The following is a 13,026-nucleotide window of genomic DNA, read 5'->3' on the forward strand; positions in this document are numbered from 1 at the left end:
ATGCCACAGAATCTCTCTGACATACCACAGAGATTTAATCCTGTCGTCAGTGTTTTAGGAAAGGATGGTTTCACTTCAGGCAGACATTATTGGGAAGTGCAGGTGGTGGGGAAAACTGCCTGGGATTTAGGAGTCGCCAGAGAATCCATCAAAAGAAAAGGCAAGATTATATTGAACCCTAAAAATGGATACTGGGTTCTGTGGCTGAGGAATGGAAGCACATATGAGGCTCTTACCGACCCTCCTATCCAAGTCTCACTGAGTTTGAAGCCCCAGAGGGTGGGGGTGTTTGTGGATTATGAGGAGGGGCTGGTCTCTTTTTACAATGTGGATGACAATTCTCATATCCACACTTTCACTGCTTGCAAATTCATTGAGAAAATCTACCCATACTTCAGCCCTGATGTCCTTAATGGAGGCAGAAACACATCCCCACTCATCATCTCTTCAGGTTGGTATCTAAATGCTCTTTAAGGGAGTGTTTGTGGTTCTGTGGATCATGCATTTTTTAAATGGCATGATATGTGTGTTTTGTTATGTATTCCACTTTGCAACTTAAATTTTAAATTGTTTAAATACTAGATACACATTAAGCTACTTAATTCTAATACAAATGCATACTTCTGTGCTTTAGAAAGTGTCCTTTTCCACTCCAGCAACAGCTGAGAATAAACCAGGTACATAAATCAGAAAAGAAAATGTGGCTTTCACTTTTATGAAGGGATATTACAAATGAGAGTGCACAAGGTAGACTTCAAAAATATACAGCAGCCTCCAAATATGATAAATTGTAACAAATAGATTATTTAACAGACAAAATACGTGTGCAAATTTGTAATATTTAAATACTAACAACACTGCAGCAAAGTAATATGTTTTACAAATAATGTCTTGTTAATGTCTTGTGTCTTTCCTTGCATCATTCATAATTTCCAATGCTGCCCACTTTTTATATTGACAGCAATATTTTTTTCTGGTATTGTCACAACAGTATCACCATGTCAAAATCATGAACCATGCCAAATAATACAACAAGCAGGAACTAAGTCTCACGAAGGGGCTAAATAGAGCTTACATTCTCTTGGGAGAATAATATCTCTGTACGCTTTTTTACCCATAAATGATTAGTTCTCAACCTGAAGAGTCAGCAGCCCATATGCAATTCACATTTTTTCTTATACATCTATACTCACTGCAAATACAGTGTATGATGTCATAATGTAAACAGCTTCTTGTATGAGATCCTATTTCTGGGATCCACAGTAAGAGACAAACTTAACATAACATATTAAATAATTGACAAGGCTCATACATGCCCCCAGGAGCTGCCTGTATGGTTCTGACCATCCATATGTTTTTATTCCAATGAAAATTGAGCACTGCATCTGGACAGTTGTTTTCTTTGTAGTTTAAAGCTGAATTAGACAAAGCGACAGTCACTGGGAGATCTGAAAAGCTTATTTTTAATGATTCAGAGGACAGCTGAGGTGGACCCAAGTGCAAGCTCTTATACAGAGGAGGCACGGCTGACAAAGCAAAGGGGATATACAAAAGACACATTTTTAAAGACAGTCCAGAGTTCAATAGATCGGGCAAATGGGCTGAAACAGGTAATGCAAAGGAGTGGTCAAAAAGGCGAAGTCAAAAGTCAGAGGGAATGCTTAGAATTGCAACAATGGATGAGACAAGACTTAGCAGATAGTGAAGAGCAAACAGGGCTTAAGTGCATGGCAGTGTGGAGTCCATGGAGCTGGTGGACAGAGATAGAACCAATGAGTGAAGAGGGTGAGTAGAACAAGTGCACATGGAAGGTAGGAATGTTAATTGGATGATTGCAGGGTAGTATTCAGGGGAACAGAGGAACTGTGGCTGGCAGTTGTGACATTTGTATTACTAAAATTGTTCAACAATGACAAAGCACAAACAGTACAGGAGGACCCAATACTTTAATATCATATCTTTCTAATTCCAGAATTTGAGAGAGTCCGCAAGTATTCAGGTATGGCTGATTTTATTTCCCATTCACAGTTGTTTATATATTTATAGTATAGTATAGTTTAATTTATAGTATAGTATAGTAGTTTTTCAATAATAATAGATACTATCACCATTAACATAATCCAATATTCCCATTATTGAATTTCCTTGTTCTTTCATATGTTCAATATCATTATATTTGGAACTTCCGTTATCTTTGACATTTGAAAGCATTGCCCTAAGGGCTAGGGGTTAAGCCTGTTTCCATGGGAACCTAATCAAAACACTTTTCTATCAAAGTTTCCTGTAGCCTCCTGTGTTTGTCACTCAAACAGTCCTTTCCTGTTTCCTGTTTGTATATAAGGTGACTTACACAGAGGAACTTCCTCTTTGCTGTTTCACCCTGGGACCTACAGATTGTGTTCCGCATACCTTACATGTATTTATTACAAACATTTCTAGAAATACTTTTGTGCTCTCATTTTTCGAGATATATATCTTCTATACCATATTCACACTAATAAATGCGCACCCCCATTTCAGATTTTTATCTACCGATGCTATCCAATTTTATTTTAATTTTTCTTCATGATTTTAAATTTTTTGGGTGCATGACCCAAGGTTATTGTTGGTCATGTAATGTGAACCGATTCAAGTAATTAATAAATACAATGTATTTGCTTAAATAAGTTTTGCTTCAAATTGTATTTAATGTAAAAACATGAAATAAACAGGAATGCTTAATCACCAACTGGGTCACCCACTACATCAGTACTATAAATTAATGAACTACATATATTAGCACATTAAATGCACTAGAAGAAAAAGACACTCTGACTAACACTAAAGTATTTAACATAAAATAGCACCTGTCCACCGATTTATGGTTTCCAGGCTGTTTTGTAAATGTGATATCCTCGTAGGCAAGACATAAACTCAAATGTGGTTGGTGAAGGTCAAGAATGAATGCACGTCATCTTTACGTAATCAGTATTGTCATAATGTTCAAACGACAAAATGTACATAAATGTGCCAAAATCATGCATTGCGGTGTCAGAGCTGGCTCTTAGCCCGTGACAATAAGGGAGACCACACTTGAGGAAAAGGACTTATAACAAATGGTTGATTTAACTGAACTTAATATAACAAAACATATCATATCATAAAGATAATCAATGAGATGTGATCATCAGTAATCAGTAGTGTAGAGAGTGGATGTATTGACAGAATGTATAGGCATATGATGAAATGTAAAAGTATAACTCAAAGCAACACAGATCAAACTTGCTCACGGGGAGAGACCTCATGTGTGCTCAAGTCAGCAGAGTTTTATCCCCTGCCTTAGACATAACGGTGAAAGCTATCAAGCTGACGATCCTCTAACTCCGCCCACCACCGTCCTGAAAGGGGAAACTCCCAAACACAGCAGACAGAATGAGAGAGCCGTCACAGTGGGGAAAATGCAAATTTAGGGATTTTGTACTAAGTAGACGTGCATGTAAAGGGTCTTGTCTTCGTGCATTACACATCTATTAGGACAAATATGGTAAGTTATGATAAATGTGTTAAAACTGTAAATGTATACATTTAGCGGTAAATGTATAAATCTACCAAGTAGTTGGTAAATGTGGAAATGTGTATTACCCACGCATACATTTCTAGGCTACAGACCTATCAGATCAACTACCAATGACTACCAATAATCCTGTTTTTGTTGATCTTTAATTAGATCTATATTACAATAACTAAAAGTCTTTATATCGGTAGCTTCTTGTTTTTACATCAACATTTCATTGGTTTTTCCATTTATCTTAACAAGAAAAACAAAAAAACATTTAATACAGAGATAATTGTTCATTAAAACCTGTCAACGCAGCCTACGCGTTTCATTGTTTTTTTCTGATAATTGATAAGATAAGTTAGATAAGTAAGATTGATAAGTTGTAATGTCAAGATTATTATTATTACAACATTAAAACAATGTATCATCTGAGCCAAGTCAAGTACTAAATATAGTGAGAAGCCTCTACAAAGCGAATACAAAAGTTCACATAAACATGAACGTACCGTAAAGTAAGAAATGCACATATAATGCTTATTTTAACTGACTATTCAAAACTGAACATAAAAATCATACTCTTATAAACAAACTGATTCCCTTGGACACAATTATAAGGGCAACTTATATTAAACTGAAAGATTACGAGTTATTATTGGTACCTATTTTCTCTTCTAAAAGTGACAGTAGAAAACTAAGTTCATTGTTCTCTCTGTTTTTCTCCATAGTTGATGTGACTCTGGACCCTGACACAGCAAACCCCTATCTCATCCTGTCTGATGATGGGATGGAAGTCAGACATGGAGACACAAAACAAAATCTTCCTGAAAATCCCAAGAGATTTAATCAAGTAGTGTCTGTCCTTGGAAAAGAGGGTTTTACTTCAGGGAGACACTATTGGGAAGTAGAAGTGAAAAATAAAACTGCCTGGACTTTAGGAGTTGCCAGAGAGTCAATTGGCAGGAAGGGGAAGATTACAACATGCCCTGAGAATGGTTACTGGGCTGTATGGCTCAGGAAAGGGAATGATTTTGAAGCTCTCTCTTCACCCTCTGTCTGCCTCCCCCTGAGTTTAAAGCCCTGGAAGCTGGGGGTGTATGTGGATTATGAGGAGGGGCAGGTGTCTTTTTACAATGTGGAGGCCAAGTCTCATATCTACAGTTTCAAAGGCTATAAATTCAGTGGGAAACTCTTTCCATACTTCTGCCCCTGTAACAGTGATGATGGTAAAAATGCAGCACCACTGATTCTTTCTCCTGGTGAGTATCTCTGTGCTTGTACAGCATTTTTCTGTGCTGAACAATTTTAATTCCCACTGACTGAACTGACTTTTCTTACCTTGAAAGGTGGTGGTCTTCAATACAGAGGTGAGTATACCACATTGTCCTGCAATTTCATTATTCAATCCTAATATCTTCATTATTTTAATTTATTTTAATCTGCTACACATTTTTCTGAGCAGCAAGTTGATAGTTATAATTAGTATGTATTATTATTTTTAATATCCATGGTGAATTACAGTTTACACAATAAGCAATTAAATAATAGGTAATACAATCAATACAAAATTACAATACATATACATTCTAATTCATTGAGGTAACAACTGCAGACATAATACAGTTAAGTCCTTGGTATGTTCTAAAGGGTGGGGGGCAAAGGAGAAATTACAGTAAAACACGTTCCAACAATGTATAAGTAAGCAGGAGCATAGTTATATAGATTCCAAGATAAAAAGAATAAGCTGCTCTATTATAGGTACCTATTGAACAGACTGACTTGAGTAATCGACAGAAGGTGGTCAGGGACTCTACTGTCCTGACCTCAGTGGGGAGGTCAGTTCAGCACTTAGGGATAAAAAGGAGTTGGCTCTGGAAGAAGGGGTGCAGAGAGGGGATAAAGTTAGACTTTTGGCACAGGAAGACCAGAGAGGTCTGGAGGGAGTGTAAGGAGAGATGAGAGTCTGAAGGTGCAGTCTGGTCCAGACGACGATTGGTGTCAAAGCTTTGAACTGGATGTGAGCTGTGATCGGAAGCCAGTGAAGGGAATGTAGTAGTGTAGTAGTAGTGTAGCGTGTGCGAATAAAGGCAGAGGGAATACCAGATGAGCAGTTGAGTTCTGGATGAGCTGAAGCAAATAGGTAGCAGATGCAGGCAGGCCAGCCAGAAGGGAGTTTCAGTAATCTAGGTGGTAGAGAGAACAAGGGTCTGGAGGACGAGTTGAGTAGTTGGGGAGGAAGGGGCGGATTCTGTGAATATTGCTCAGGAAGAATTGACAGGTGCATGTCAGTGTGGAGATGTGTTGAGAGTAGGATAGAGCAGGATCAAGGGTGACTCTTAAAATCCTAGCAGAAGACCAGGGGACTCCAGGGGAATTGGGATGGAGAGAGCTGTAGAAGACGTAAAGGAGGAGGGAAAAGGAGAAGAGATCAGATTTTGAATGATTGATCTTCAGATTACAGTGCATCCAGTATGAGATAGCAGAGAGAAAGGAAGTGTTGACAGAGGGGATGAGGGAGTCACAAGTGGGGAAAGACAGGATGATCTGGGCATCATCTGCATAGAATTGTATGGACAACCCATGGGATGCAATGAGGGGGCCAAGAGAGTGTGTGTAGAGAGAGAATAGGAGGGGGACAGCTTTTGGGGAAACCTGTTATGAGAGGTTACAATATGGATGAAGATCCACACCATGTCACTTAGTAGGTGCCGCTTTTGAGGTTGTAGGAGAACCAGTGAGAGCAGTACTAAAGATTCCAAATCAAATACCAAATCAAATCTGGACACTGAAGTCTCAAGAGTCAAACAATGAGTCAGTGTAAGAAAGACGCACAGACACATGTGTGTAGTTTGCTAGAACAAACACAACAGCCAGCAAATGTAAGAATTGCTAAATCATGGCCATGGTGCAGGTGACATGTTCACGGGGAGCAATATCTAGAGCTGTAGTCGCAATCATGGACTAGAGCTGGTGGAAGGCTGGGAATATTGTTTGAGTTCAGGAACTAAAAATGTCTGCCAGTCAAAAGAACACAACAGCTATCCACAGCAATAATACAGATATACAGTATATGTGTCACAGCTACTATCCAGCACTCCTCCAACTCAAACTAACACTTTCACCTTCCCCCACTAGATGTCACCAACACCATGTGCACTTGTCCAGTTAACCCTGCTCCCATTTCTCCTGCACCTTCCAACTTGGTTCTCTGCTCCCTATAAAGACCTCTCACGAACACTCCCTCAACGTGAAGTTTTGTCAGTCTTATCTACAGCTCTGAACATTTCTCCCCGCACCTTGATCATTGCCTTGTTTGATCGATTCCTTGCCTGACCTCCCAGCCACAACCTTGGACCCTCCTCTTTGACTCTGTTTGCCTGATTGCCTGACCCTTGCCCTAAATGATCTTGTAAAAAGCTACATATACTGTATAAAATACAACACTAATCTTCCCTCACTATAAACATACACTCTAACTAGCAGCAGATTCAGAGACGACTTTCTCCTGGAGATAATCTAATATAGAGACAAGGATGTAGCAACAGCAATTATATACAGTTCGGGTCCATAGATATTTAGACAGTGACACAATTGTCTTCATTTTGGCTCTTTACACCACCACAATGCATTTGAAAGGGAACAATCAAGATGTAAGTGTTGACTTTCATCTTTAATTTGAGGGTAGCTACATCCAAATTGGGTGAATGGTGTAGGAATTACACCCATTTTTATATGTGGTCCCCCATTTTTAGGGGCTCAAAAGTATTTGGACAAACTAACATAATCATGAATCATAAATTGTGAGTTTCAATACTTGGTTGCAAATCCTTTGCAGTCATCGACTGTCTGAAGTCTGGAACCCACAGACATCACCAGAAGCTGTGTTTCTTCCCTGGTGATGCTCTGCCAGGCCTGCACTACAGCTGTCTTTAGTTCCTGCTTGTTCTTGGGGCATTTTGCCTTCAGTATTGCAGTATTCAGTATCAAACCAAACCAATCAGAGAGAGGGCAAAAACATTAGGTGTGGCCAAATCAACTATTTTGTACATTCTTAAAAAAGAAACAACACACTGGTGAGCTCAGGAACACCAACAGGCCCTGGAAGACCACGGAAAACAACTGTGGTGGATGACAGAAAAAATATTTCCCTGGTGAAGATAAACCCTTTCACAACAGATGGCCAGATCAAGAACACTCTCCAGGTGGTAGGTGTATCTGTGTCAAAGTCAACAATCAAGAGAAGACTTCACCAGAGTAAATACAGAGGGCTTACCACAAGATAGAAACAGGAAACAGGAAGACCAGATTAGAGTTTGACAAAAATACATCTAAAGAACCCTGTACAGTTCTGGAACAACATGCTATGGACAGATGAGACAAAGATCAACTTGTACCAGAATGATGGGAAGAAAAGAGTATGGAGAAGGAAGGAACTGCTCATGATCCAAAGCATACCACCTCATCTGTGAAGCATGTTATGGCATGGGCATGTATGGCTGCCAAGGGAACTTTTGAGAAAAGCAGCAGGATGAATTCTGAAGTGTTTAGAACTATATTATCTGTTCAGATTCATCCAAATGCTTCAAAACTCATTCGTTCTCCAAAGACAAATCACCAACACAAAGCCCCGCTGCTGTGAACAAACAGAATTATTAATAATAAAGATAATATGTGTAATAATTCTGTTCAGCAATTAAGTAGCTCATACTTAATTAAATACAACTGCAAAACATAAATATTTTGCAAAGCAGTGTATAATTAAAACATTTACATACAAAAGCCTGGGTCAGGAGCAAAAGAGGCTGGATTATGCTGAGTTAGTCAAAGCAGGCAAGGGGAGGATTTGGTTGCCTGACTGCATAATACCCATTGGCAGCTTTGAAATACATTATTCACAAAATCTGCTTCCCACAGTCCCATGTGGGTATTATTCTGCACTTGAAAGATAATATAAGGGAACAATAGCAGCCTTTAAGTTCATCTTAAGGACATTACTAAAATTATTCAGCAATGAAAAAGAAGACATTGTCCTCCTAATTCTCTAATTATCACATATTTCTGTTTCCAGGATTCGAGAGGGTGCGCAAGTATGCAGGTAAGTTAATTAGCTTTGTGTATTGCTCTGGAGAGGCCAGGTGCAGTAGTTATGTGCAGCTGATTTTTAGAAAAACATTTTCATCCCAGGCAATTTAGAGAACTGAAGACAGAAGAAGTTTGTGATATAGTCTGGGGTACCTGGGGTACGTCTGTCTCTGGAGCGGTTCATTAAAGCTGTATAAACCATTTTGGCCCTGAGTATTCCTTATCTGCCTATCTATTGAGGGAGTACATTTCTCCCTGTCAGGAAACAAAACCATTTACAGTAGATGTTTTATCACAATTGAGCCCATGACCACAACCACCTTCCACTACCTGACCCACTGTTTCAGTCACGACTGAACGTGTGAATGTATGAGGAATAATAGTTTATAATTTCATTTTTTTTAAATAATGATGCCTAAGATGCCTGCTAATATAGTTAGCTAATATAATAAAATGCCTTTATAGACACAGAAACAATGAAGAATACATACCAATAGATTAACCTTGGGCATTGTAGCATTATAGATACATTGTATACACTACCAGTCAAAAGTTGTATAAAACCCTAATATTTCCAGTTTTTATTGAAATTTAATAACCTGAAATGGTACAAAGGTATGCAGTAAAAAAAAGTTTAGGTTACCAAAAACTGAAAAATAATGTACATTTCAGAGTTATATACTGTGTTACTACACCCTCTTAAGCTGTATTTGGCAGTTTTACACACAGCTCCTGTGCATAGAAGTTACACTCTATTCCTACGATGTGCACATTGTTTGAAAGCTTATTCTCTTGGCTATCAGCATGTTTCATTCTCAAACACATCCAATTTACAGAGTTACAGATCACTCAGTTTTGATCGGATTTCTTTAAAAGTAAACATTTCTGACATCAGAGAATGCTTTACATCATTAGAAATCTGAGAAACTCAGCTTTCATGGGATACCAAACACGTAGCAAACAACACAACAATGAAGAGTATACATGGGATTAAAGAGAAGCAAATGGATTTGGTGCCCTTTTAAGGGTACAAGAGGGTTTTGTCAGCTGGAGGGGTTAACTTTTGTTAAACAAAATGATTCCATGATTTGTTGTTTATTTTGTTCTATGCTTTAATTTCAGATTAATTGATACATTAAACTATGTAAATTTAAATAAAAACTGGAAAAAGTGAGGTGTTCTAAAACTTTTGGCTGGTAGTGTATATATTAATACTGTATATATTAATGAGTAAAATACAAATAAAGACAATGGCAATGTTGGTAGGAAATATTAGACAAATTCAAGTAAAATAATTATAATAATGAAAATAGGAATAAAAGGAATTGTTCCTAATGAAACTATGAAAATAATTCAAATGTATGGTTATGATGGATTATTGTTAAATAAATATTGAGAAATAAAGATTAATAACTGCCTGCATTAACCTAAAAACTATTAACTATGTTGTTGAAGCAGCTGCTGTAATAATTATTATAATATTAAAATAGTCTCAGATATTTGTAGGTTACTTAAAATTGGAAAGAGTTTTTCTCTTTTGATGTTTTGAAAGTTTGACAGCTCCATACAACAGCTCCTGGGGCAGCTCCCCCAGCACCTGATTTTTCCGAGCTCATTAAATAAATATATTATTATCTTGACTCAGTCTGCTTCTTTAAAATTGGGTTCAACAGTTGGTTACCCCAGTCTTGCGCTCTTTTGTAAAACATGAACACAGATGTATCTCAATTGGTGTCACTATCTCTCAAGTCCATGCGGTGTCACAAAGGTGGAATGGACTTTCTGATTCCAGTGTACTCAATTCTCAATTCTTCAATTGCTCTTTGAGGATCATTTTGAGTAGCCTAAGACTTGTGTTTATATATTTTCTATGGCAGTAATTAATATATGTTAATTATTTAAGTTTACAAGCATGTTGAAGATGCAACAGGGTGAGAAGGTCTTGTCCAAAATTAAACTGTGTAGCCTCTCCTCTATATAAAAATAAATAACAATGTAATGTGTCTCCCTTAATGCATCTTGAATTTATTTTTCCGTGTTTGATTAAAAACATCCTGAAGTTTGCCAATGTCTGATTGAAAAGGGTAAATTGTATTCTTATTAGACAATATTCTTATTCCATTTTTAGTTATTGAAGTCTGCAACCATAGAGACTAGTGACATTTAGACCTGTAAACTGAAAAGGAGAAATAGTTTTAGTTGTATAGCTTTAGTCACACACACACACAATGTTGACATACCTCTAGGTATTGGTATTTCCATGTGTCACAGCTGAGGGGGTTCAGTGTAAAACACGTGACCAACTACGCCACCTCAATTAGTAACCTGGGCAGACTCGATGGGACCCCAAGACACAACAGCAGGACGGTAAGTAGTAATAAAGGTTATTTTATTTAACAGGGTAAGTTTCACATGCATAGGACACGAAAGCTCTGCTAAACAAAGTTGCAAAAAGAAACAATCAGAGGGGATATAACAGAGCAATAAATACACTATAATAAAACTAGGGCTGCAACAAACGACTTTTGATAATCGATTAATCTGTCGATTATTACTTCGATTAATCGATTAATCAGATAAAAATAATTCCAGCATTAAATGAAAGTTGTTAAAGTCTTTTGATAAATAATAAAAAATAAAGTAAACATTACATTTAGTGTTTACAGGCTTTTCTACATCAAATAGCTTTCACAGCAGTCCAATACTGGACTGTTTTTTTTTATTGAAATGAGAGACAATATGAGTATGCATAGTAGCACAATATTTAAATGTACATGCACACTGGATGGTGCATATGTATTCACAACTTGCTTGAAAAAAAAAAGCAAGTGTGTTCATATTCCCTTTCCTACCTTGCATACTGACTGTGATTCGATCTGATTTCATGTGCGTTAACAATTACATCGGACAAAGAAACACGAGAGGAAGACGTGGATTGGTGGAAAAGCTCATCATCTGCGTGTCTAACCATGAATAACTTTACAACAGAGCAAATAAATATAGACCGACAATATATGTCAAGCTATCGAGGAGGAGCCGAGCAGGAGAGGTACAGACTGTCTGATGTAGCTAGAACTCTACAAAGTGCTTAAGCACAGATAAACAACATCACATTAAAAGTAAAATATTATTTTAATAGTAAAATAGTATTTTATATAAACAGTTTAACGTTGAAACATGCACTCTGCTTTTGTGTCTTTATGGTGAGGTGTAGTTTATGTGTGATATTATAAACATATTTCATAAAAAATATGTAAAAGATCATTATTTTTTCAGCAGCCCCGTTGCAAACTCAAAACATAAGAACATAAGAACATAAGAAAGTTTACAAACGAGAGGGGGCCATTCGACCCATCGTGTTCGTTTGGTGTCCATTAATATCTAAGTGATCAAAGGATCCTATCCAGACTATTTTTAAATGTTCCCAAACTTTCAGCTTCAACCACATTGCTGGGTAGTTTATTCCAGATTGTGACAACTCTCTGTGTAAAGAAGTGTCTCCTGTTTTCTGTTTTGAATGCCTTGAAGCCCAATTTCCATTTGTGTCCCTGGGTGCGAGTGTCACTGCTGATCTGGAAAAGCTCCTCTGGTTTGATGTGGTTGATGCCTTTCATGATTTTGAAGACTTGGATCAAGTCCCCACGTAGTCTCATCTGTTCCATGGTGAAAAGGTTCAGGTCCTCAGTCTCTCAGTAGGACTTTCCCTTCAGACCTGGAATAAGTCTGGTTGCTCTCCTCTGAACTGCCTCTAAAGCAGCAATATCTTTCTTGAAGTGTGGAGCCCAGAACTGTCCACAGTATCCAGATGAGCTCTAACTAGTGCATTGTACAGTCTGAACATCACTTCCCTTGTTTTAAATTCTACACTTTTGACAAAGTGTGTATATCATATGCTTTCGCGTGATCTACAGCTGCAGTTGCATGTTAAAAAAAAATGTAAATTAGTAAGACATGATCTGCCTCGTCTAAACCCATGTTGACTATCTCCATGAATATGGTTTTCATTGAGATGCTCCTCTATTTTCTGTCTAACAAAAAAAAAAACATTTTCCATTTGTGTTTTCATTTACGATATATATTCATGTTTTGAATTCAATATTCACGGCACTAATCTGATCATACAGTCCGAGTCTTCTGCAGCACTGCGCCGTGGCTGAGCACCACACTTCCAGAGGCTGTGAGAAGTGCTGCTACGCATGTTAGTTTAAAGAAATTTCTAAAAAATGACCCTTATAAATAACATTGTATCATCACTTGCTTGCTACCCTGCTTGCTTCCTTGCTTACTTTGTCTTTTTACTGTGTCTGGTTTAACTTGCTTGAGTGTAGCGCACAGGTATAAGATTATGTTATAAATAAAATGTATAATATGAACATTAATAATATAATGTAGTTGAGGAGGTAAAGAAA

General features: G+C 37.5%; 1 protein-coding gene across 1 annotated transcript; it reads left to right on the plus strand.

Moving 5' to 3' along the window:
- Positions 1-8,974, plus strand: LOC136751908 (zinc-binding protein A33). The gene is made up of 6 exons (XM_066707659.1): positions 1-451; positions 1,973-1,999; positions 4,264-4,794; positions 4,882-4,902; positions 8,604-8,630; positions 8,880-8,974. The coding sequence occupies exons 1-6, from the start codon at positions 1-3 to the stop codon at positions 8,972-8,974; spliced, it is 1,152 nt and encodes a 383-aa protein (XP_066563756.1).
- The last annotated feature ends 4,052 nt before the right edge of the window (positions 8,975-13,026 follow it).

This window comes from Amia ocellicauda, chromosome 6 (assembly GCF_036373705.1).
Source record: "Amia ocellicauda isolate fAmiCal2 chromosome 6, fAmiCal2.hap1, whole genome shotgun sequence".
NCBI lineage: Eukaryota > Metazoa > Chordata > Actinopteri > Amiiformes > Amiidae > Amia > Amia ocellicauda.

Coding starts and splice junctions, on each gene's coding strand:
- LOC136751908 (XM_066707659.1), top strand. CDS start 1: ATGCCACAGAATCTCTCTGACATACCACAGAGATTTAATCCTGTCGTC. Junction 2,000..4,263: donor GAGAGTCCGCAAGTATTCAG/GTATGGCTGATT, acceptor TTTTCTCCATAG/TTGATGTGACTCTGGACCCT. Junction 4,795..4,881: donor ACCACTGATTCTTTCTCCTG/GTGAGTATCTCT, acceptor TTACCTTGAAAG/GTGGTGGTCTTCAATACAGA.